This window comes from Engystomops pustulosus, chromosome 9 (genome assembly GCF_040894005.1).
Source record: "Engystomops pustulosus chromosome 9, aEngPut4.maternal, whole genome shotgun sequence".
Taxonomy (NCBI): Eukaryota; Metazoa; Chordata; class Amphibia; order Anura; family Leptodactylidae; genus Engystomops; species Engystomops pustulosus.
This window is the reverse complement of record NC_092419.1, coordinates 34,394,636-34,421,448: the sequence shown is the minus strand read 5'-3', so window position 1 is coordinate 34,421,448 and position 26,813 is coordinate 34,394,636. Positions and strand designations below refer to the sequence as shown.

At 41.1% G+C, this 26,813-nt stretch overlaps 2 protein-coding genes across 3 annotated transcripts in view; both read left to right on the top strand.

The window, feature by feature from the left end:
- The window catches only part of LOC140077158 (P2R1A-PPP2R2A-interacting phosphatase regulator 1-like), a 981,687-nt gene that overhangs the window by 256,860 nt on the left and 698,014 nt on the right, over nucleotides 1-26,813 (top strand). The gene's annotated exons all lie outside the window — the stretch shown is intronic.
- The window catches only part of GPC3 (glypican 3), a 296,911-nt gene continuing 270,886 nt past the window's right edge, over nucleotides 789-26,813 (top strand). For both annotated transcript variants that reach the window (XM_072123247.1, XM_072123246.1), the window contains exon 1: nucleotides 789-1,154. In XM_072123247.1, the coding sequence (XP_071979348.1) occupies nucleotides 1,007-1,154 (148 nt within the window). In that variant the 5' untranslated portion in view covers nucleotides 789-1,006. The remainder of the gene's footprint in view (nucleotides 1,155-26,813) is intronic.

Genomic DNA, 26,813 nt, shown 5'->3' with positions numbered 1-26,813 from the left:
GCACAAATGTCTGTTTTTGCTCCATAAATTGGACCTTCTGCCCTTTTTTCAGCACTCATGCCACTTTGTAATTTGATTTACACCAGAAAACTGTCAAAATCAGCGGCTGAATTCTACATCCGCTTAAATAGCTACCCTAGATTTCAATCTCTGTTGCAGGTGCATCCCAAAATATGCCAAAAATTATTAATAGGTGTGATTATTCTGGATGCATTTCATATCAGCACAGTTGATTCGCTGAGACTGGTATAATTGCATGCAAGCATTATTGTAGCACACGAATGACCCCTAAGGGTTCTCATATCATGCATATGACCATGTTATTACTCAGTAACTTATTTTGTTTGCATATGTACTCCATGATGTGTACAGCGCTGAGGAATGTTTTGGTGCCATATAAAAAACTTTTTATTGTTATTGTTGTTGTCATTATTATCATCATATCTGCAGCATGTTGATAATGTTTGTGAACAGTGTCGTAACTAGAAGCTGATGGGCCCCAGTGCAAAGTCCGTGCCAGGCCCCCAACTATAATGTATGGTTTATAGTAATAGTCTTCGCATATGAGAAAGTGACACTTGTGGGCCCAGTTGCGACCGCCTGCACCCCCTCAAATTACACCCTTGTTAGTTTACATGCTGTTATTCTCATGTGAACAACATAGCTCTACGTCTGTCATTGAAGACTGATGAGATTTTATCCATCATGGCTGTACTGATAACCCACCAGTAGGTGGCGCTTGCACAGTACATTACAGTATATGAGCCATAAGAGGAGCATCACACAGCCAGAGCTCATTTCACCTATGGCAGGAGTGGAAGTGCTGCTTTCCTCTCCTCCTCCTTCTCACTCTCTTTAGTATCTGCTGTCAGTATATTCCCAAATTCTTGCAAACAAGCACCTCATGCTGGCAGGATCCTGGAGACTATCTCCTGCCCCTATAATACCAGCCAGGTGCCCTGGCATGCATTGACCTGTAAGCAGGATCTTAACTGAGAGAGGACACATGGCAGCCTGGGGGCTCTGCATGGCTCTGCTCATGGTGTGGGTGGCCATGGGAGCTGCCAAGGGGCATCTGAACTGCAAGGAAGTCCGTGCCAGCTTCCTCACTCTGCAGCCTGGAGTAAGATGGGTGCCAGAGTCACCTGTGTCAGGTAAGCCGCACCCTGGTCACTGCCCTCCAGCTAGACACCTGACAGGTGTGACTTTGACTGATACAAAGTCACATAATGCCTCTTTTACACTGTGACATTTTACATGCAAGATAAATAGGGAAATAGTTTTGCTAAAGTTTTATTTTATTGTTCTCCATCATTATTATTACTATGGTGGTTATAAGTGATTGTTCCCTTCCACTTTGAAAAAGTTATGATGTAATTAAGAGATTTGGTAAAATATTGGTATTTTTTTAGTTTATTGGGTGAAGTAACTATTGTATATAGAAAACAAGAAAACTTTACAAACTGATCAAGTTAAATATTCACTTTTATAGAGTTATACTGTTTTATTGAAGCTTTATTGTGTTGTATTGTAGCATTATGGGATCTTAGCGTCAGCATTAGTATTAGTATCTAGTGTCATAGGAACTTATTGTAGTATTGCATAATCTTTTATTATTATGGAATCATATTGCAATATTATGCCGTTTGTATCATAGTATTTTGGGGTCTTATCTTATAATTATGTATTGGGTTGTATTGCAGTATTATTCTTATTGTAATATTATAGGATATAATCACAGTATTGTGTTCTCTTATTGTACTATTGTTGCGTTGTATCATAGTATTATTGGGTCTTATCATAATAATATGGGATAATTTTGTAGTTTATTATGTCAAGTAACTGTATATAGAAAACTATATAACTACTATATAACTGTAACTATAACTGTGTATATATATATATATATATATATATATATATATGAAAATAATATACTAATCAAGCTAAATATTCACTTTTGTAGTGTTATACAGTGTTATAGTATTTTTTTTTATTGTATCGTAGTGTTATGGGATCATAGTATCAGCATTAGTATCTACTTCTATCAGGACTAAATGTAGTATTGCATAGTCTATTGCATACTATTATGGGGTTGTATTGTTGTATTATGGGATCTTATTGTAGTCTTGTAGGATCTTACCATAATTTTGTAGGTTCTTATTGTACTATTGTTGGGTTGCATCATAGTATTATGGGGTCTCATCATAACATTATGGGATCATTTTGTAGCATTATGGAGTCTTATCATAGCTATGTTGGGTATTGCCTTAGTATCAACATTAGTATTAGCATCTAGTTTTTGGGGACTTAATTGTAGTATTGCGTCAGAGTATTATGGCATCTTATTGCAATATTGTGGGGGTCATATCTTACTATTTATGTATTTTTATTTTGTGGTATTGTGGGGTCATATCTTACTATTATGGGGTCATATTGTAGTATTGTGGGATATTATAAATAGTATTTCGAGTTCTTATTGTGGGGTGTATCACAGTATTATGGGTTCTTTTAATCGTATTATGGGGTCTTATCATAGTATTGTGGAGTCATATTGTAGTTTTATGGAGTCTGGTAATAGTATTATGATGTATTATTGTAGTATCATGGGGTCCTTATTGTAGCATTGTAGGGTCATATTGTAGTAATATTGGAATGCACTGAAGTATTATTATAGAGACAGAATAACTACTATGCTGTATCAAGAATTGTATAGTGTCATTTAGTTATAGATTTTGGCTTTCCACATGACAATACACAGGATGTTTATACACTTTCCCAGCAGGTTGAAGCACAGTTTGGTGTCTGCATCGAGCAGATTGCAAGTGGTTGTCATCATGACATTTATAATTCTGTCATAACAATAATATTAAAATATGAGAACTCGTTGGAAAGTGACAGTGAGAGAAGTACATATAGTATTGGACAACAAACTGCAAACTAATATTATTGTACAGCAATAATACAACAACTTTACCAAGTGAATCATGGTAATTCAACATGAGACGGACCAAAGCAAATTCTGTACATTTGTCTTAATAATTAAATAAATAATAATACAATTAATATATTAGTAAGACAAAGAAACCAATGCCATTGGCCAATTTTTACTGATTTATGGTGGTTTTTCTGGATTTTATAGGATCAAAACACAATTGGGCACATTTGCTAAGGGCTTTGCGCCAGTTTTCGGACGGACTTTGCACGTTCTTTCTAGTGCAAACTGCTTGCACACGTATTTAAGAAGTTTTTGCACCACAATTGTGTCGCATGCGGCCATCATGACCATCATGCACCCAAATTAGGGGTTGTTCTGGCGCTCAGTCGGACCGTGCGCCGGATTTAACATGCAAAGTTGTTCACATGCCCCATGATAAAGGGGCACCACAAGAAAGTTGGTGAACTCTTGTTGGGCCAGTGCAGGGAAGCGCCAGATTCCCGATTTCTGTCGCACCGAGCATTATACACAGTCAGAGCAATTTTGATCCAGGTTATAATTGTGTATTGAGGACTTTTGATACACTTTGGGGTATCCTCTGGTTCTCTGGTGGACCAGTCCGACACTGGGTGTCCTCATGAAGTTATGGGTGTGGAGTTGTGGTTCACCACTAGGGTGACATTGTTATACAACCGCTCTCCATCCTGGCACGTAGAGGCGTGGACCCTTTTCTTTCATACTTAATCAGACACATGGACAGGTGTTGTTATTTTAAGACCCCTTTAAAGTCTACTTTCCCAGGCTTTGTGTATTGAGGACTTTTGATACACTTTGGGGTGATATTAATGGTTTGTGGATTCCTGCCCCCACCTTTTTCCAGTGTGGGGAATTTTCTGTATATTGTTATTATATAATTTATGATTCTTGACTTAAGGCTGTTTACACCTTTGTCCCATTGTCTGTTCTCATGTTTTGTTTTTAAAGTCAGAGTATGTTCATTTCTCTTAGAATTTGTGAAAAGTTTTGTAGAGAATCCAATTTCTGTTTACCAACATCCTGGGGCTGATTTGGTATTTCAGGAGCCCCAATGAATAGTTCCAGTTCAGCTCCATTAAATGGAGTAAGCTGTAATACCTCCCACAACCTGTAGACAGACGGGGCACTATTTCATGGAGAAGGCAGCCATGTTTTTCTATTTATATTAAAGTAATTATGCCAAAAATCCCAGAAAATATCCTTATCTTATAATTCGTGATCTTATAACGATCCATTGACTGGTTCTGCAGAGCAGAGCAGATACAAAATTATTTTGTAAGAAGCCAAAATTTCATTTTGTATTATGCTACACTATGACACATTAGAAAAGACCATATTCAGAAGTCTGTATGTGTTTTCCACAAAAGGAGGTAACAAGAATGTGAAATGCGTTGAATGATTGACAACTTGGAGATTACTTCTAATATCAACTGGTCTGTATCAGACAGATCATTAGTGACATATAACCTTGTAATATTCTCTATTGTAACCCTTAGGATGGACCTTATAGCAGGTCCATAGGTTACACTGCAAAAAATGAGTGTAAAGATACTGCCTCCAGCTGTAAGAACATATACATGTCCAAAAGTAACTAACCCTAGGGGCAAGTTCTGCTCTTAAGTCAGCTTCACTTGGGGCCGTCACTTGCTGAGCTTTATGGGTTAGTTTGTGGCAGTGTCTATTATTTTGTACGGACTTGGACCCATAGGTCTTCAGGACTCCTAGTGATATCATCCTATACTGATTATGGTATTATTGGTTTGTTCCCCCATTTAAATTATATAGAGGGTTTATCTGTCTCCAATGTGGATCCTGCGTTTGCTAGCTGTAGATTACCAGGAGAGATGAACTATTTTCGTCTTGCCATGGGCCATGCAAGCCCAGCCAGCCAATGGGAAGTTTATCTTTGATCATGAGATGGAATTGTGATTTTGTTTTTGTGACAATAAACGACATAAGAAGTAAATGGCTCTTGAACTAAAGCCTCTGGAGTCACCCGTCACATCCTCACTGTCTTCTCAGATGAAGGAGAATGACTGTGCCTGGTTAATGTAGTCTACACCAGCAGTATCATTAGTTCTAAACACAGAAGCATGTCACTTCTGGGTTTCTGTTATTTCCTAAATGGGCTCCCAGGAGATTTCTCCCTGTGTGTTCCACAAACTTCACAGCCAGGCCTACGGCGAGGATGACAGTCTTCTTCAGGCCGGATAATCAGGCTATTATCAACAGTTGATATAATGGGACAACTTTTGCACGGCAGCCTCTTGGCATTGGTTGCAGGTCATCTGTGCGAGCAAGCGAGAAGAAGCAAATGAGAAGAAGAGAGCACATCCAAAATCTGCTGGGCTCCGATGCAAATCAGTACTTTCCCCTTACTATTATAGTGTATAGTACCATTATGTTTTATGGGGAACATACACATTATGGGCTCCCTAAGGCTCTTGAAATGGGTGCAACTACACCATCAAGTTACGTCCTTGCTTGATTTTTTTATGACACTCATACCTGTAGAATCAATTCTACCCATACACTTCCAATACAAATCAGATATGCCTTCTATTGCATTGGATCCAATACAAATCAGATATCAAGTGGGCATGTCCCAGCATATCCTCCAATACTGTAGAGTAGAAGTTTGGGTCCTGAGTGTCATTGACATCGGCAGCCAAGTCAAAGCAAAAAAAGGCATGTTGTATGTTGCCATGTCTAATTTCTTATGCCAAAGAAATAAAGAGGGTCAAATTTGTTTGTAGCCCCTAATTTCCTGTCCCCATGCCAGAAAATTAGCATACGTGTTTATCGAGAAGTAGAGGAGTACAGAGCTGAGCAGTGCTGGTTTTCAAAACTCATGAGCTATAAGTTGAAGGGACCAGATAGCAGTTGGGTGCTGATCCCATCCTTTAATTTACATCGGTGTCCTCAGTTTGGACCTGAAATTCCTTGGGTCCACCCGATAAAATTTGGGGGACCACCCCGAATCACTCCCCAGTGAATAGACCACACTAATATCTAAATTAGGTTGTCTTATACTGGACTCCTTTGAACTGCAGTATCGGGATAGAGCCCAGGCCCACCGAAGAATCCTCTGGTTCTCTGGTGGACCAGTCCGACACTAGGTGTCCTCATGAAGTTATGGGTGTGGAGTTGTGGTTCACCACTAGGGTGACATTGTTATACAACCGCTCTCCATCCTGGCACGTAGAGGCGTGGACCCTTTTCTTTGATACTTAATCAGACACATGGACAGGTGTTGTTATTTTAAGACCCCTTTAAAGTCTACTTTCCCAGGCTCCTTAAACAATGTAAAATCCACTCTATAAAATACATCTCTCTAAAGTCTCCATTATTAAGGTAAGGTCCTAGTTCCAGGCAATGTAGCGGCTCGTTTTTACAATCAGATGAGCTGCATATTTTATAGATTGCTGCAGGGGTATCCGTCATCTCTTTTCATCAGATAAGTGCGGATTAGCAAGCAAAGTGAAACACACAAGGTCATGTCACCTCATTTAACGAGTCAGTCTGGTTCTGAGGAGAGTCATACTTGTCTGGAAGAGTAGGCGCTGGCCAAACATATAGTAGAGAGATATTCAGCCTACAACTGCACTACATGCTAAGTCAAAGTCATTAACGTGGGGTCAACTATTTTGCGTCCACCCCAATTTATTAGCCATTGGATGGTGGTATTAGGTCCTTTTGTAAACCATCTGCTTCTACTTTGGGGCTTCACATTTTCAGACGTGTTTTGAGTAGATATCTGGCTGCACTTTGTCTATGTGGGATCTCTAATGCTTTTTTCATGAGAAAGATTACAGTGCCTGTATGGGTCACAAGTTCAGAGCTTTTTATATTCTTACATGGCAAATACCAAGAGAAGTGTTACCAGTGCAGATCTGCATGTTTAATTCATGTGCTGGCTGCAAGCTTCTTCCAGTCACAACTTAAACCTGACTTTTATTTCAGCACACTGGAATTAAAGGGAACCTGTCATCAAGAACAGGCACAATAAACTTTACACTGCACTTTTCAACAAAAAACACAGTGAACAGTGTAGAGGTTCCAACTTAAATCCGCCAGCTCCCACCAGTAAAATCGTTCCCCAAACTTTTCTGCCTTTTGTCTATGTTTGTTTTACTGCTTGGTTCCGTCCAACGTGGGGTGCGTGAAATGGTGACAAGATCTGCAGTTTCCCTCACAGTGCTGACTGCTAAATATACCATGCTAGTAAGAAGTAGAATGTTCTGATAAGGACAGGAAGTGGATAGGGAGTACTTCCTGTCTGCTTGGGCTATAGATCTGAAGAGACACAGAGCTGCCAATCAAAATAGGAGGCGTGGTTCACTGGCAGCCAGGAGACAATGTGATTCTTCTATTCAGTTTGACTCTTCTAGAGGCATTTGCATATCAGAAAAACAACTTTGATTAAGGTACAGTGCCTCAGGAGCTGATCATTTTAGGTGTTGAGGGCGACTTTTAACCATTTACCAGCTAGTATGACTGGTATTAGGGGTAAAATTCTGGTGACAAGTTTTCTTTAAAGGGAGAAGTCCTGCACTTAAGAATTCTGGCATCCAAAAGTCACACAAAGTTATCTTGGGCTTTTTGGGTTTATTTGTACAACATTTTTACACCACTCACTCAATTTTAGAAAAGTGAGTGGGGTACTGGGCGTGGTTAGCTAAAGATCAGAAAAATCTGCATCATGAAATGTTTGATAAATTCAGTGCATATCTTAGTATTGTAGACACAAGCAAACAGAATAAGTGGAAATCTGCCATCAAAATGAAGCATAATAAACAAGGGTTTAGATCCAGGTGCTGTGACTGAATCCATGCTGTCAATCTTCTTATATTTGTTATCCATGGCCTCCTTCCTTCTAAAATTAATTTTTAAAATTATGCTAATGAGCCCTAAGGTGGGGCATAACCAGAGCCCCTCCATGCTCTGGCATCACTGGCTATTACACTCTCACCCCTGCTCCCTCAGCACTTCCTCCCTCTGCTCACAGTGAAAAGTGCTCCTGTACAGTGTAACAGCCTATGCAGCATCAAGCATAATTTTAAAAGTTGATTTTAGAAGGAAGGAGGCCATGGATAACAAATTTAAGAATATCACCATAGTCCCAGTGTCTGGATCTATGAGTAAGTGTCTCTGGTTTATCATGATCTCTCGCTTATGATAAATCGAACCCATAATTTTCCCATAAACAGAAGAATTAATGGGCTTCCTCCTCTTATGTAAACTGATGTCATACTATTCTGGATTTGCAGACGTGATGGTGAGATTGTGGGTGATTTATTGTCTGCTGTTTCAGGGGCTCCTCTGCTTGGAATATGATAGTAACGCCCATGGAGCCAGGTCCTACGTCTAGTATGATTTCCTACCTTTTATTATCCTCCTGGGTGCAATGTTAATGAGATTTAAGTATGTCTTACTAACGTCTTACTAATGTCTAGAAGATAAAACCATCATCTGTTGATACTGCTGGCCCAGGGAAATGTGTAATTGGAACTGGTGGACATTGATATCTTAGACTAAAAATTATGATCTCGATTTTTTTTTTCATGCTGGAATTATTATTAAAAAGCCAAATGTATTGGCATATATGATTTTACACAATGGGGCAGATTTACTTACCCGGTCCATTCGCGATCCAGCGGCGCGTTCTGTGTGGAGGTTTCGGGTCTTCTGGCGATTCACTAAGGTAGTTCCCCCAATGTCCACCAGGTGTCGCTGCGTGGAAGTTCGTCGGAATGCACTGAAGTTCACCAAGCCAGGCCGGGTGCAGGTAAGTGCGTGTCAAGCGACACTTTTTTTTTTCCGAATCCGCCGGGTTTTCGTATGGACACTCCCCCGATTTCCTTCGCATGCCTGCCGGCGCCAATGCACCACGGTCCGATCGCGTGCGCCAAAAACCTGAGGCAATTCAGGGAAAATCGGCGCAAAAGGGAGAAATTCAGGTAACCTGCCATAAAAACGCGATTTGGGCCCTTAGTAAATGACCCCCAATGTGTTTGTATATAATATATATATTAGTATAGAACAGTATGTCCACTAGTCACTTAATCTTAAAAAGCCTATCACCTGTATGACATCACATGACCAGGATTATAATGAGCCCTGCACCTGTATGACATCACATGACCAGGGATATAATGAGCCGTGCACCTGTGTGACATCACATGGCCAGGGATATAATGTGTCATGCACCTGTGTGACATCACATGACCAGGGATATAATGTGTCATGCACCTGTGTGACATCACATGACCAGCGATATAATGTGTCATGCACCTGTGTGACATCACATGACCATGGACAGATTCATAAAAAAAAACAATGAAGCTTCCTATAGAATGACAACAAGCAGAGTTCTAGATAACTGTGAGAAATTGATGGAGAAAGTATATTGGAAAATTGTGTACATTTCTATTTTACAAACAATATAAATTACACTGCTCAGCACTGCCCGTTATAACAGTGTCATAGAAATATAGTATAGAAAGTGCCCAGAAATCTGCAAAAACTCTTCTAAAATAACAGATCACTGGGAACGTTGGATGTGTAGAAAGCTTAAGGGCCCTACACAATGGGGGACATGTATAATTATAATAATAATACTCTTTATTTATACAGCCACTCCTATTGCTTTCTTTTTCTTTTCTTTTTTTGCAAACTTTTTTTGGGACTTTTTGCAGTTTTTTGAAAAAGTTTTAGGTGCAGAACCAAGCAGCGTAGCAGAACTAGCTGCCTCAAGTATTTAGTGCAGTGTTGTCCTATTTATCTTTGTAGCCCAGATGTTTGTTCACCTTGTGAGACTTTTAAAATTCTGCTTTAAAATTCTCCCATTCTTGCACCTAATAAGTCCCAAAACAGAGCATGCTACACCCAGACACTCATTATAAAGGGCATCATTTAATCTACCCAATTCTGTATTGGACCATAACACTGTCAAAGTACATACAGGCAGTTCCCAGGTTATGTACAAGATAGGTTTCGTAGGTTTGTTCTTAAGTTGAATTTGTATGTAAGTCGGAACTGTATAGTTTATAATTGTAACCCCAGACAAATTTTATTTGGTCTCATGACAATCCAACATTTTTCAAATCCAATCGTCACAAAGAACCATGATTAACAATAAAGCTTAATTACAGACACATTTGATAACGGTTATTGCTGTTTATAGTAGCCTAAGGCTAAAGTACAGTAAATTACCAACATCCAGAGGTCCATTTGTAACTAGGGGTCATCTGTAAGTCGGGGGTTCTTAAAGGGAACCTGTCACCAGGGACTTCATTTTCACTGAAGGCAGGTTGCAGAAGCATATCACACCTTCAGGGCAAATATGTCTTTCTGCCTTCTCTAAGCATTTGCATTACAATATAATTTTGTGTTATAACTTACCTTGCACCCTGACAAAATCCTCTGTGTAGTCCCAGGGGTTGGGCTTCAGTTTGGATGCATTTCAAAAATCAACACTGACTTGTTGACTTGTGCTGCAAATTCCTCAGCTCATAGCCCCAACCTTTGTGCTCCTGTATAGCTTCTCCCTCCCCACTGATGTCAGCTCACCAGGCTGTGACCTGGTGTGAGGTGGGGGCTGAGAGCTGAGCAGTCTGCAGCACAGACAAGACGGTTTTGTTTTTTGAAATGCATCCAGACCAAAGCACAACCCCTGGGACTATACAGAGGTATCTGTTATAAAGCAAATGCCTAGAGAAGGCAGATAGACATATTTGCAATGCAGCTGTAATGGGCTTCTGCAACCTGTCTTTAGTGAAAATGAGATCCCTAGTGACAGGTTCCCTATTTTGTTTTATTTTTTTTGAGTCATAAAATTCATAAGATTATGCTCAATATAAAATATTGTTATAAAAAGATCACTTATAAGAAGGGTCTTGCACCCCTGTCACATTCCCCTTGGCGTCACTCTCTGGCGGTCCTGAGCCTGCCTGGTAGAAGTCTATTCATAGTCATCACAGCCTCTCCTTCACCCCGAGTTGTCATAGGGCATATTGTGCTAAACATAATCTATTAATGCAGCTGAATCCTATTTTATGATGCTTTAAAAGGCTGTTACACCACTTCAATTAATATTTCACTACATGTGCTGTGGCATACTTTATAGGAGGACCTCTGGATGAAGCAACTTCAAGAAAGCAGCGCAAGTTTATATAAAAAAATATCTGCAATAAACAATACAATATAGATATTTTTTACCATAGACATTCTAGTCCTTTTATGTTCTTAAATTCCCCAATTGAAGCAATTTTTTTTTGGTCTCATAAGATGTCTGCTGAAGATTTCTTTTGTTTGCATGTGTAGAATGGAATTTTGGAAATCTGAGATTCCTGTCTGAGACAGATCACATTAGCCGTGCTGGGGAGGATGATGAGATAATGAGGATACTTTACAATCACATGCAATTATGGCGCAGCTTTGTAGTGTGATGTATTGACACCATCAGCCCTCCTGTATAGCCTGTGGAGCATGGGGCCATGGCATGGGTGAGGCGGCTGCGTTACCTGTCAATAGTGTTTCTTGTTAATTTCCACTAAGTAAAATTACCGGAAGTTTTTTGTGTATTTTTTTCCTCCTTAATTGTTCAGAATCTTCTGTGATTGACTTCTATGGTCTCCGAGTAAATGAGCGGATTACAGAAAAAAGTCTCCAGTCTCTGCCTGACCTTGAACTTTATGTTTTGTAATTACTGATCAGTCCATTTGTGCTATGGACCTATCATGTGATAGGAAAATACAATAAGCGAAAAAAACACAGCATAAGGGTTCTTTCCCATTGGGGCTGTTTTTTACTTTCGTGGTTCAGTGATTTCCATGGACGCCTTACAAAGGCGTCCGTTGTCTGTGGAAAAAATTGGGATACACGTGCAACTTCCTTGCCAATGCGCCACTGAGGCGGATCACGGAAGGCAATAGAAGTCTATGGGTCCGCAAAAAAGATGGTTACAACATCCATTTTTTTTCATTGATGAGGCTGAAAAATCAGATATGATGTTTTCAAAGGAATGTTAAACCTTCAGTTTTTTTGTTCGGACACGAAGACAAAACAGATGCATCACTGAGAGAAAACGGAACACAGTAGAGTGTGAGGCACAGCCATCCCCCCTCCCCCCGGGGCTTGACTGACAGCCTGTATAATGATGTGCGGTATATTGATGTAATGGCTCCTCCATGTACTTCCAGGTTCTGGCGGCCACTCCCCCTGCAGCCTGTGTGTATGAGATACTCCTATACACATGACTGACCGCTGTATAATGATGTCACTCCTGGTGCTGGCGCACCCTGCAGCCTGTGTGTATGAAATACTTCTATACACATGACTGACAGCCTGTATAATGATGTGAGGTATAATGATGTAATGGCTCCTCCATGTGCTTCCTGGTGCTGGCGCCCCTGCAGCCTGTGTGTATGAAATACTTCTATAAAACATGACTGACAGCCTGTATAATGATGTGAGGCATAATGGTGTAATGACTCCTCCATGTGCTTCCTGGTGCTGGCGCCCCCTGCAGCCTGTGTGTATGAGATACTTCTATACACATGACTGACTGTCTGCATAATGATGTGAGGTATAATGGTGTGATGGCTCCTCCTTGTGCTTCCTGGTGCTGGTGCCACCTGCATCCTGTGTGTATATGAGATACTCCTATGCATATGACTGACAGCCTGTATAATGATGTGAGGTATAATGGTGTAATGGCTCCTCCATGTGCTTCCTGGTGCTGGCGCCTTCTGCAGCCTATGTGTGTATGAGATACTCCTATACACGTGACTGACAGCCTGTATAATGATGTGAGGTATAATCTTGTAATGGCTCCTCCATGTGCTTCCTGGTGCTGGCGCCCCCTGTAGCCTGTGTGTGTGAGATACTTCTATACACATGACTGACAGCCTGTATAATGATGTGAGGTATAATGGTGTAATGTCTCCTCCATGTGCTTCCTGGTGCTGGCGCCCCGTGTAGCCTGTGTGTATGAGATACTCCTATACACATGACTGACAGCCTGTATAATGATGTGAGGTATAATGGTGTAATGGCTCCTCGATGTGCTTCCTGTTGCTGGCGCCCCCCTGTAGCCTGTGTGTATAAGATACATCATTATACATGCTGTCAGTCATGTGTATAGGAGTATCTCATACACATAGGCTACAGGGGGCGCCAGCACCAGGAAGCACATCGAATAGCCATTACACCATTATACGTCACATCATTATACAGTCATGTGTATATGAGTGAGGTATAATGGTGTAATAGCTCCTCCATGTGCTTCCTGGTGCTGGCGCCCCCTGCAGTGTGTATAGGAGAGATACAACAGCTCCAGGCATCCATGTTATAGCAGAGCATGTAAAATTCATGTGTAGTTGATGTCTGTGTCTCTTACATGTGTATTAGGAGGATGCAGCATGTCAGCAGATAAAGCACAGACACCAGAAATTCTTTTCTATGCATTAAACACAGCCATGAGCAGGGGGAGGTGAGCGGAGGTTTAACGGTGGTGACATCACTGCCTCTGACCATGCGACCAGCCTCATGTACATAATAAAGAAAAGATCATTTTATAATGATTAATGTATGAATTGACAGAAACCTGATGACAGGTGTCCTTTAAGAGAATCTCTAATAGGTATATTAAAGGGCTAGTCCCTTGACTGTCCATCAATGTATTACTTAGTGCATATTTTACTAGAAATACCAGCAATATGATGGTTTAAGAGGACCTTTGACTATCAATTATTTTTCTAGGTGCCACTTTACTGTCAAATGGATGGGGCTTAGTTGTCTGCTCCAGCCCTGGACCACCCTACTGACAGTATGGAACATTATTAGCAATTTGGGCCCTGAAACTGAAATGATAGAGCTGGAGGCTGGAGCAAAAAAGCCTCCACACATTTGACAAGAGATATGAAAATAATGAGGTTTATTACTTAGAAACAGTGGGGCTAAGGAGAAAAGTCCACCTATACCAGAATCTCGGGAACAGTGCCTATTAAAGCAGGAAAAACTTTTGTTTTGGTTAAGGCATTGAAAACCCTTTAAGCCAGACTTAAAGGAAATGTAACACCAGCACCAAACCTATTTTTAAACCAGGTTTTTGTTTGTATCAACCACAACAATCACACTACTCGTGTAGACAATACCCTGCAATATAACTCTTTATAAAATACAATATAATAAGTATATAAAAAAACTCTGCACACCTGATGTGGAATGTGCTAATAAGGCACAGGGAATATAGGATGCATTGTGAAATATTCTTCAAACGTTCACTTTCTAGTCTATGTAAGATTACTTTTCAGCATGAATTATTGAACTAAATTTAATGAGCTGTTCTCGCTGCTAATTAAAGACTGAATTAACTAATTTCCCGTGATGAAGTTTGGTCCCAAGCTGTGGGGCATGCTTAGAATTTTGACTGCTGTGATACCTATTGCTTTATCACTAGGAAGGAACACCTCCTCTTATGTGCCCATATATAATCAGTATTGGCTCCGGGTCAGGATATGCAGTTTGTCTCCCCTACATCTATTAGGCTACTTTGTTTTAAGGGATCGCAGCCATAATTCCACAACTCCTGTCACAACTTATGCCATATGAACAGGGCCACCACTAGGAAATTTGGGGCCTCTGACTGGCAAATGTTGTAGGGCCCCCCAGAATGATAATCCAGTGAGTTCCCTGCACCTGAGAAGGGAGGAGGGTTTTCTGCGACATGGGCCCCCTGACCACAGTCACACTAAACCCTTCCTGATGGCGGCCTGCATATGAATATATCACATAACTTTACTGAACTGTTGCAATTGGATTGTGTAATCTTAATTATTGGGTCTCATTTACTAAGGGTCCGTTGGATGCATTTTGGTCGGGTTTCCCACCGGTTTACGTTTTGCGCCGAATTGCCCTGGGATTTTGGCGCACACGATCGGATTTTGGCGCACCGGCTTGCACGCGACACAAATGGGGGTTGTGGCGTCAGACAACCTGATGGATTTGGACAACGCGCAGGATTTAACATTAGAATTGTGTCGCAAGACACGCACTTACAAGCACTGGAAGAAGAAGGTGAACTCCGGTGGACCTCTGGCGCACGAGCTAAGTGAATTGCGGCAGACCCGAATCCTCGTCGGACAATGCACTGCGGGATCGCGACAGGACCGGGTAAGTAAATCTGCCCCAATGTGTCTTGCACATTTTTAGGTCTTGATATGACACAAGTTGCTGACCAGTCTTAGGCTGGCCGTACACTTTAGATGTTTAGCTGTAACACTTCCTGGCTGTGTTTTCCCGAAGATCTTCAGTTCCCCACTGCACTGCTTCTCCTTTTGTCTGTGAAATGTACAGGTTCTTTTTAATTATGTCTCTTAATTCTGTTTCCATCATATCTGCTTCACATCTGGGCTATATAAGGCAAGAAGGAAGGGTATAAGGCAAGAAGGAAGGGTTCTAGTATGTAATTTAGTGTATACCTTTGTTCCTGTTCGTACCTTTTACCAGAACAGGATCTCCCAGACACCCAAACAGATCTGATGGCACAGTGGGTCCCCTAGTAGATGTCCATTATGATGTCAGAAGGTCGCCATAATGCAAAGGAATGGGCATAGGGGGAGGGTCCTTGTATGTCGGAATGAGGACACAAATAGTAATAGTCTATAGAAATTGGGGCTCTGCAGGCTATTGTATATTGGAATGGGGATCAGAGTCCATAAAAAAAGGGAAAATCTTTAGGGGTGGGTGCAATCTACAGGATTACAATTGATTAATATTACATGGAGATAATACTTACACTTTAAAACTTGATAATACTGACTAAATGTCAAAAGAATTAGTTTAATTACCAAATCATGATAATGATCGTGTATAAATGTGCATTTAATGGGAGTGTGTTCAGGCTTAGTGTCTAGGGCAGTGGAGGTTGTAAATACGGCTCTGAATATACCCTGAACAGATGTTAGTATTAGATTTTTGGCCCGCTAGCATTGGTACTAACGTCACTGTTACATTATTTTACATAGTCCCCATCGTCGAGAGCTAAGATGATAAGATTGATAGGAGTTTTTGAGCATTGAGCACCCATAATGCGATGAGATGAAAGAATCAATGAAGAAAAGTACTTTGGATCACTATACTGTATGCAGGGGTTTCATAAAGCTGATGATGGTGTGATAAATCCATGGATTTTAATTTATGATGGAATGGATCAAGGATTAAAAAAAAAGAGTGCTGTCATGCCGATGCCCAGGTTGTGTGTAGTATTGCAGCCCTATTAATTAGCTGGATGCTACAATACCAAATATATTTTCCTAAAAACAATTCGGGGCAAACCCTTCACCTGCCAGAAATAAAATGGGATTAACAGAATAACAGAATTCCGTCGTAATTTGGGACAATAAAATTGAATTCCCTGTATGACATTTATTAAAAGTTTAAGCCATTTTCGATAACTCTCCCCCAATGTCTTCCTGTCACTCGACAACCAAATCTATACATGTATTGTGTTGCTGTTGTCTTGTGTTCTCCCTTTAATGTTTTATAAGCCGGTTTTTCTGGTAGATGGGTGCATGTTGCTGCCTGCATCTAATTGCTGCTTTTAAGTGGATCAATGAAGGAAGATGTTTTCGGAAGTCCTGAGTGTTCTTTGAAAATAAAATGGCCACTTCTGTCCCGCTGCCTGTCGTACCTCCAACTAATAGACATTTTTTACTGCTGTGTGAAAGCCACTCGAACAATTGATTGATTAACTGCGTTATAAGAAGAACAATAGGAAGATATTCTGTGAAATACTATTTATGGGACCTGTTTTCCACATTTTCCCTGCTTTTTTCTTCTTTAGACTCGATCTCTAATTTTCCGTTCCCCCTGAGCAGGTGGGTGGTGACTTGCTGCTATTACGTCTCCCATTCACTGATAAAGAAGAGAGATAATGTCTTGTCCAATTCTTCTTTTTAGTTGAGTCTTCATATTATTTGGTTACATTTTTTTTTGTCTCCGATGTGCTGTATGTTTAAAGGAAACCTACCACTGGGATGAAGGATTGTAAACCAAGCACACTTACATACTGGTGTGTGCACCCTCTGGCAGAAGATGCTCTTCTTATAGGTTTGTATGCCTTTGTTTTTAAGAAAAAGAGGTTTAAAAATTATGCGGATGAGCCTTCGAGGCTCCAAACTCCATTGACATCTATGGAGTCTGGTGCCCCTGAGGCTCATTTGCATAATTTGTGATACCTTTTTATTGTAAAAACAAGGTCCTAAGAAGCTAAAAGAAAAGCAGAACCTGCCAGAAGGGGCACTCACCAGTATGTCAGTGTGCTTGGTTTACAATCCTTCATCCTGGTGATAGATTTCCTTTAAGATCATTTCACATATTTTCAAGAACTGAAAAGTCAGGAGACTGTGAAGGCCACTGTGAAACATTCATTTTTGGATTTTTTGCAAGTAGCTCAAGGCTGATTTTGTAGTAAAATTTGGATCATTGTCTTGTAATTGTCTCTCTTCAGCTTCAGCTTCTTCACAGACGGGATTACGGTTTAACAAGTTGATTAAATTTAAGAGGTTTAGGAAGTAGCTTAGACAGTTTAAGGATTAAGAGGTCCTTGCTATGGTTTTGCTGTATCCCCTAATGCTATTGCCTATGTTACTATTGTATATGTTATTGTACATTACATCTACAGCTTGAATGGCAAATTTCCTCTGACTACTGTACATGTATACTATTGGTGTGACTGGTTGTATATTCCATTATAGGGGATATTTTACCAAGTTATAAGTATTTCTTGCCTTATGAATTTGGACACATACACTTTTTTAATTCTGTCTTCTTTTATTAGTTTACTATATTGGAATTTTTTGTATGTATTATTAAAGATTCATATGGAAAAAATAAAAAGGATTGAGAGAACATGGCTGGTCAGGGGTGTCCTGTAGTTAGGAGAGGTTGTTATGTCCATTAACCCAGGCATGTTGCCTTTTATATTCATACCTAAAATAATAGTGCCCTCCCTTGTGTAGCACATACCTCCACACAGTTTGATGTCCCCTATGTGACACTACACAGTTTAATACCCAGGTCTCACCCTGAAACTGCTGAAGTGGAATAGGTGGGAAAGTTTACCAATTCATCAAGAGCTCCTACACCGATAACACCTGCGACGTGAAGGTAAACGGAAGGCGAACAGCCTATATGCAGCAGAGCCGAGGGGTCAGACCCCAAGTCCATCGCTCTTCAACATCTACATCAATGAGCTGGCTGCATCCCTGGAGTCCTCCTCTGCACCTGGACTCACCCTCCATGACATTGAGGGAAATTTGCTCCTACATGCAGATGACCTGATATTGTCCTCAACTGAGGTCTCAAGGAAAATCCTGAAATCTTGGAGAAATTTAAGACCATCTGGGTGCTACCCATAAATCTAAATAAAACCAATATTATGGTGATCCAGTGGAGAAACAGAAGAGCAAGTGAGTTTCCCTACTTCATACTAAACAGATGTCCACTGAAACTATGACTGAGAAATACCCCAACCTGAGCCTGGAAATACACCAGGAATCAAGCCAGTCATTGGACTCCAGTTACTCCAACCAAAATATTTCACCTAGAATTCTCCAAAAACTTTCTTCAAGTCCACTGAAGCACGTTAGCCTCTCTAGAGGAGAATAGGGAAGATTCTCCCTACACATTACAGTCCAAAAGATGGTGCTATCATTTCTGGATCGCCTACAGAGCAGCAACCCAGATTCATAGTATCATAGTATCATAGTATATAAGGCTGGAAGGAGACGCAAGTCCATCAAGTCCAACCTTTAAGAATTAAATAAATGTTTTATCCCCATAACCCGTGATATTTTTTCTCTCCAGAAAGTCATCCAGGCCTCTCTTGAACATGTACATAGAGTCGGCCATAACAACCTCCTGCGGCAGAGAGTTCCATAGTCTCACTGCTCGTACAGTAAAGAACCTTTGTCTATGGTGATGGTAAAATCGCCTCTCCTCTGGTCGTAGAGGATGCCCCCTTGTCCTGGTCACAGGCCGAGGTATAAAAAGATCTTTGGAGAGATCCTTGTACTGTCCGTTCAGGTATTTGTACATTGTAATGAGGTCTCCCCTTAGCCGTCTTTTTTCTAAACTGAATAATCCCAAATTTTTTAATCTGTCAGTGTATTCTAATCCCCCCATTCCCTTAATAATCCTGGTTGCTCTCCTCTGCACCCGTTCCAGCTCTATTATATCCTTTTTATACACTGGTGGCCAAAAACTGTACACAATATTCCATGTGTGGTCTGACCAGGGATTTGTATAAGGGCAAAACTATTTCTTTATCATGAGAATCTATTCCTCTCTTGATACATCCCATTATTTTATTTGTTTTAGCAGCAGCCGCCTGGCTCTGGTCACTAAAATTAAGTTTACCATCCACCAATACCCCCAAGTCCTTTTCAGCTTCAGTTTTACTAAGTAATTGACTGTTTAGAACATAATTATACTTTTTGTTTCCATGGCCCAAGTGCATAACTTTACATTTATCTACATTAAACCTCATCAACCATTTCTCTGCCCATCCCTCAAGCTTCCACAAATCCCTCTGTAATGCTAAACTATCGACCTCAGTATTTATTACTTTACACAGCTTAGTATCATCTGCAAATATTGAAACTTGACTGTGTAAACCCACTAAGCCAATTACTTACCCAAATACACAGATTTTCTCCACAAGGCCTTGAAGCAGCAGGAAGTCCCAGCCAACCTGGGAACCCAAACCCAGCCAGATACGAACATCAATCAATAATGGGAGACGAGGCAATGGTAAACAAGGCCCTTGGAGGAATATAAATGTGTCACTGGAGAAAAACAATGGAGTCATCTACCAGAGTCTACAGAGAGAAAACAGACTGGCTTTGTACGTGCCGATATGTGTCTTGAGCCGATATTGACTGATATCTGGCCATGTTGTCTGGGCAGCACAGACAGACACAGGTGTCTAGGGAAAGCAAACTATACCAACAGTGTCATGACTAGGAGGCCATCTAGGAAGGGGTCCACATTCTGCTACAATGATCCAAATACTCAGCGGTGAGGGATACTCGCTTCAGGAGACTCTCAGACTGCTGTTGTATGGATGAGTAAGAGAAGATCTTCATCCTGCTGGTGAAATAAGAGACCTGCCGTAGACTTGGAGACGCATGATACAACAGACTATATGACAACCCCGCATCCCATGTCCTCCTTCATCCTGTTCCCCATTACCACCTCACCCCCTTCTCTCACAATCGCATGTTCTTTACATGCTTTTGCAATGCTCACTTGTATTTGGTCCTGCCAATAAAGCTTTTTTGAATTTATCTGCTCCTTAGTACCATCCCTCTGACTTGCTGTTCCCCATGCCACCATTCTGATAGTAGTCCTTGAACTTTTTCCTTTTACATTGTTCCCATCGTCCATTGTCTCTCAAATAGTTCTTTACATTGTGTTTCCTCTTTGAGTTTGCTCCTCATGTCCTCCTCTTTCACAGAATTCTCCCCATGTCACCGCAGTCTAGTCACCATGGTTCCCTTTTTCATACCAACTTTCCCCTACATAAAATGCTTCCAATAGACCCTTTCCCATACTTCTCTACACGGCCCCCCATTCAGATTGTATCCTCCACATAGACTGCACTCAATATCCCCTACTCCTACACTATGTTCCAGTCCATCAGTTTCAGGTAGTTGAATTGTCCCATTCTTTGTTTCTCCTTCTTGGCTATCTAGTTCTATCTTTGATCAATCAGAAAACATCACCCTGTCTGACCATTAAAGGGGTTTGCAATGTTTATGCAATAAAGATCATTTTTAACCCCTTACTTTCCAATTTTACTCAGTTTTATAGCTGTTTTAGCTCCTGCGTTGGCGGGGACTTTCTAAGCAGACACTTCATGATCACTCTAGTGCTGTGAGACGCGTGTTTGCTGACAATGTGTTTAGATTAACAGGGTACATGTTTATATACACGTTCATTTACCTTATGAACATTGTAATAGTATCTGACACATAGAAAGAGAAATGAGACAGATCAGAGATGAGAGATGATGAGATCCATGAGATGCATATTACACACAATTACATTCTCAGCTCTGCTACATCTCAGCTGCAATATACACTGTGAGCTCTGCGGTGCCTTCCTCCCCCTCCCCTTGATAAAGACCTTATCTGTCTGTAGCTTGTAGCTTTACTCTCCTCACACTGTGCTGCTGTTACTTGCAGTAAGTCTCTCTGTGAGCTCATCTTGGAATTTAAGGGTGGAGACTGGAGGCAGAGAGCAAGTTGGAATTATATTTGTGAAATGCTATATTTTTGTTAATAACATTTAATTAGAGAATTGTTTTTTTGTTATCCTGAGTATATTTAAGAATCTTGTCTTTGTGGGAATACCACTTTAAGGGGAAAGCTCTTGGTGTTTGTCTGGAAGTACACTTTTCCTAAGAGAGGGGAAGCTGTGCATGTGTATAGGTGGTGACATGGTCACGCTGCCTTTCTGGTTTATATTTTGACTCTTGTGCCCATGGTTTGTGCCATATATACAAAAAATACCTTCCAAAATCCTGAAGTCTATGATTTGTATGGAATCTGACAAGAATCCATTCTGTATTAAATCAGTGGTATAAAGGGGTACAGTATAGTTCCATACACTTGATTTTTGTAGATGCAATATGACATAATGGAATTTGTATCACTCCTGTAATGAGATCAGTCCATACCTACATGAACGTAAGATGTGTGACAACCTCCAAGGGAATTCTCCTAATACAGTTCTGAATTTCTCCTTTGTCATGTCTGAACGCTCGGCTTGTAGCTTTATGGCAGCACTTGGATGCATAGCGTCGTTATCTGTTAACATTTTAATTTTCGGCACTTTTACGCGCTCTCATACTCAGGGGGCTTTTGGTGATGAGTTTTCTTATATTTGCAATAAATTTGTAAATGTTCTGCAGCGTTTCATCCACCTGTCATTGTCGCTGCACCTTTTCAATCTAATTTCAGAAAAAGCTCTAGTGAATAGGTGCAAACTATAAGGACATTTCGCTGTAGGCAATGGAGTCATCTCTGACAGTGGCGGGATCCTATTATTGGAATACTAATGTGTGTCCTCTATTATTTTTAAGGGAGGCTCGCAAATTGCTCCATTTTATCTAATTACATTTTAACATATTGTTAATGTAAGAGGTTATACCTAACCGTCTCCTCTTATCCCTGTGGAGGAATAAAGACATTGAAGACGTGGAAATTGTAAGTTTACCCATAGAAGATGAAATTACTTTCTAAATGATGTGAGTCTGTCTGGCATCACAAGCCAAGCAGAACTTTTTATAAACTGATCATGTCTTTCGGAGGTACTTCAGATGATATATTGGGTGACTGTATTAATAACCCTTCGCTATTACAGTCTTATGCATTGGAAGACCTCAGATAAGTCTGATAATAATCTACGCTGGTGTTTATAGTGGGTTGTAGTCTGTCAATGGACTGCAGGGAGAAGGATGTATTTCTTCATAGAAAATTATAATAGGTGAAATGTTGGTTTCATACCCAATCTACATTCTGAAGGGGTGCAGCGGGTCACACCCAGCGTAATACAAAACGTTTTTTTATGGTTCAGCTCACCTCCATAGTCAATAGTATGATACGTGGATGCACAGACACCTGGGCTGGGGCACCAGTAACCGTAGGAGGCAAACGAAAAAAGAAGTTTGTCCAGCTCCCAACTGCATGTAGAAAAACCTAAATATAATCCACCTTATTAGAAAAATAAATAAGATAAAAACATCAAAGGACGTCGATGGTAGAAAAACTGACCCATTTCGAACCAATAGGTTCTTAGTCATAGCCGTTGGGACCTGGACAAACTTCTTTTTTCGTTTGCCTTCTTGGGTCACTCCCAGGTCTCCTTTCTCCATAAGAAAAAAGCATTATTGTAAGTGATACTTTGTAAGTGAATATTTCATTCTGTCCCTTGTCATCACACATTATGGTTGGGATCATTGTCACCACATATAATCATTGGTAAACCACTGATCTGAAGAAGAAATGAAGTTTGAAGTATAAATTATATCCCCTTAATGAGAGAAATACTTAGGCAGTTGAACCTAAAGTACTCTTTACCTGCTATAGTTTAATAAGAAGCTAGCTCCTGTTTAAACTTCCTTTTGCATTCTGATATCTCTGACGCTTTGCCTGTATTTTGACTATCCGGTTGCCTTGTGATTTTGTACTATGTTTGCCCACTGGCTTCTGACCTTGTTCTGGTGACTATTCCTTTCTGTTTGCACTGTTTTGTCTGCATCTCTGAGTTTTGCACTTTGGCAAAGAAAGGGAATGTCGGCTAGTTGTCACCTACCTTTTAGGGTAGGCGAGGCAAACAGCAGGTTTAGTTTTAGGGCCCACCATTTCTGTCACCTGTCCATTCCCTGATCCTTCATAACAGAAGGACTGCTTAGGGGACAGTTTTATTTACTGCCAGACTATACTGAACCACAGGGTGATTTCTACTGTGGCATAACTACTGAAATTGCAGCACTTCTCTCCAGCTTATATCCTTTTTAATTGAGCCACTAGTAAAACCTGCAGTAATAATTAGAAAGAATCTAGCATCACAGTTTTCTGCACTGGGCATTTATTTTAAAAAAAAAAAATCCAAAAATCTTCTCTGATTCTACTGTACCGAAATATTCAGTGGAAAACCGCTGAATACCATGTGGTTCCCAACCCTCTGCAAGTGACCCCAACCTTGGAGCATCCAAATAAATTTATCATAGTATAGAGCAGAAAGTTTTTACTAGATAAAACCAGAATTTATCTGACAGACGAGCTAAGAAGATAGAAAACGCTGTCAAAGTTGGTGCTCCCCTAATATATCAGACCTCTGATTGTGGTACCTATGGGAATGGGGCGAGCATAGAACTTGACACTGAAAATCCTATTTAGCCCAGAATGTTTCTTCACTCGAAGAACTTCTGATCCCTGGAGAAGATCGGCTATTTAATTAAGAAAAAAAAAATTAGACAAATATTGTGTTAAATTATTAAGCACAGCCAATTAGGCAGTCGTTTGGTACGGCTGGGTGTTTTATGTTGTCTGTGTGGATCTGCACCTTTAAACAATCCTAAATGACTATTTGAACTTGTAATGTTACTATGGTGACAGAGTACTCGAGGCACATTTTTATGATGCTTATCTAATTCCTTTTGTAATCATACTGTGTTTGCAATCTAGAACCTACAGGCAAACCGCAGCCCACTGCTTTATTTATTTATATATAGATTTGGAAAGTTTTGGGGGTGTTAAATGACGCGTCGTATCAGAACAATTAGTAATGGGAGGGAATGTAATTATTAGGCAAAGAAAACTTATGCGATGGAAAGTACTCTTAATTGGAGAAAATGATTGCCGTAATAGGCTTTTTGTCTGTGAATGTGTTCTGTTTCTAAAAAAAAAAACATTTCATATTGTGCTTTGACCTTACAGCAAAAAAATGTTTTGCCATTTTGGATAATAAATTAGTAATAGTTTGTTGTTTTCTAAAAGAAATAGCAATTCAAAAGAATCTATTACTTTGTGTGTACAAAACTATTTCCATGTTTTATGTAGACCAGTCCCATTGAGCATGGTATGTGATCTGCTGATAGCATGTTATAGATAAGGGAGAGCTAAAAAGCTTGTACTCACTGTCCTGTCTGCAGGTTGCATGTAATAAAGTAGGAGGTGCAGAGCAGGTTGTACATAGTGTCCTATCTGCAGGCAAGAAATAATAGTAGTAAGAGGAGTTGAGTTGAATCTCTAATCTGCAGGCCACATTCTAGAACAGAAGGAGCTTAACAGATTTGTGCATAGTCTTCTATATACAGGCAGCATGTTATAGAGCAGGAGAAGGTTAACAGATTGTATGTAGTGTCCTATCTGCAGGCAGCATGTTAAAGAGCAGGAGTAGCTGAGCTAATTTGTACATAGTATCCTATCTACAAGTCTACAAGCAGCGTCGGACTGGCCCACCGGAGTACCGGAGAATCCTCCGGTGGGCCTGCCATGTCCCGGTGCTCCGATGCCGTCGGGGCCCCAATGCTCCCACACCGGTGCGGCCCCAGCGCTCCATGCCGGCGCGGCCGATGCCTGCTTCCTGAGGCCCTCTTTCTATCCTGGGGTGGGGGATGAGGCCCTATTTGTATCCTGGGGTGGGAGATGAGGCCCTATTTCTATCCTGGGGTGGTGGATGAGGCCCTATTTCTATCCTGGGGTGGTGGATGAGGCCCTATTTCTATCCTGGGGTGGGGGATGAGGCCCTATTCCTATCCTGGGGTGGGGGGTGAGGCCCTATATCTATCCTGGGGTGGGGGGAGGCCCTATCTCTATGCTGGGGGGGGGGCTGTCTCTATACAGCTGCAGTACACAGCCATACATGGAGCTACAGCCGCAGTACACAGCCATACATGGAGCTACAGCCGCAGTACACAGCCATACATGGAGCTACAGCCATACATGGAGCTACAGCAGCAGTACACAGCCATACATGGAGCTACAGCCGCAGTACACAGCCATACATGGAGCTACAGCCGCAGTACACAGCCATACATGGAGCTACAGCAGCAGTACACAGCCATACATGGAGCTACAGCCATACATGGGGCTAAAGCTGCAGTACACAGCCGTACATGGAGCTACAGCCGCAGTACACAGCCATACATGGAGCTACAGCCGCAGTACACAGCCATACATGGAGCTACAGCCGCAGTACACAGCCATACATGGAGCTACAGCCATACATGGGGCTAAAGCTGCAGTACACAGCCATACATGGAGCTACAGCCGCAGTACACAGCCATACATGGAGCTACAGCCGCAGTACACAGCCATACATGGAGCTACAGCCGCAGTACACAGCCATACATGGAGCTACAGCAGCAGTACACAGCCATACATGGAGCTACAGCCGCAGTACACAGCCATACATGGAGCTACAGCCGCAGTACACAGCCATACATGGAGCTACAGCCGCAGTACACAGCCACACATGGAGCTACAGGAGCAGTACACAGCCATACATGAAGCTACAGGCACAGTACACTGTAATATAATAAGATGTTTTCCCAGCGATGATTGGACACAGTTAGGGTGCATTCACACTGTCGTTGTGGGGACGCATATATGGCTGCAACCTTGGCTACAGTTATGTATGGACCTCGATTCTGGCTCTGTATCTAATGTTTGATAGAACATGATTTACACTTCAGTTAGGAGTAGTCTGGTAGTCTTTCTTATTACATGAAGGGTGGGCCCCCCCAAAAAAAATTTCTCTGGTCGGCCCAAGGTACACCAGTCCGACACTGTCTACAAGTAGAATTTTATAGAGCAGGAGTCGATGAGCTAATTTGTACATAGTATCCTATCTGCAAGTAGCATGGTGTAGAGCAGGGGGACCAAAGCAGACTGTACATAGAGTCCTACAGACAGTGGGTTATAGAACCAAAGAAGATGAGCAGAAACATTAAGGGGGGGATTCATTTCATGTTTTGAACTCCAGTCATAAAATCCTCCCCACTGTTGGTAATACGTCTGTATCCACTAAGTTTTTTTTGCTATAGTCTCCACTTTTCCGATGCAGGTAAATGGAATGGGAATGTACCAACAGCTTTGTTGTAAAAAAACGCATAAAAGTCATCTAGCCTATGCGATTAGGGCTCATATACAACATCAGAGATATGCAACGAATGAGTGGGGAGGTGTTTTCATCTCCTGCTGAGCGATGTTATTTAACTAACGTTAAAATATTTCATTAGGTTGGTGGGACCAAGAAGCAG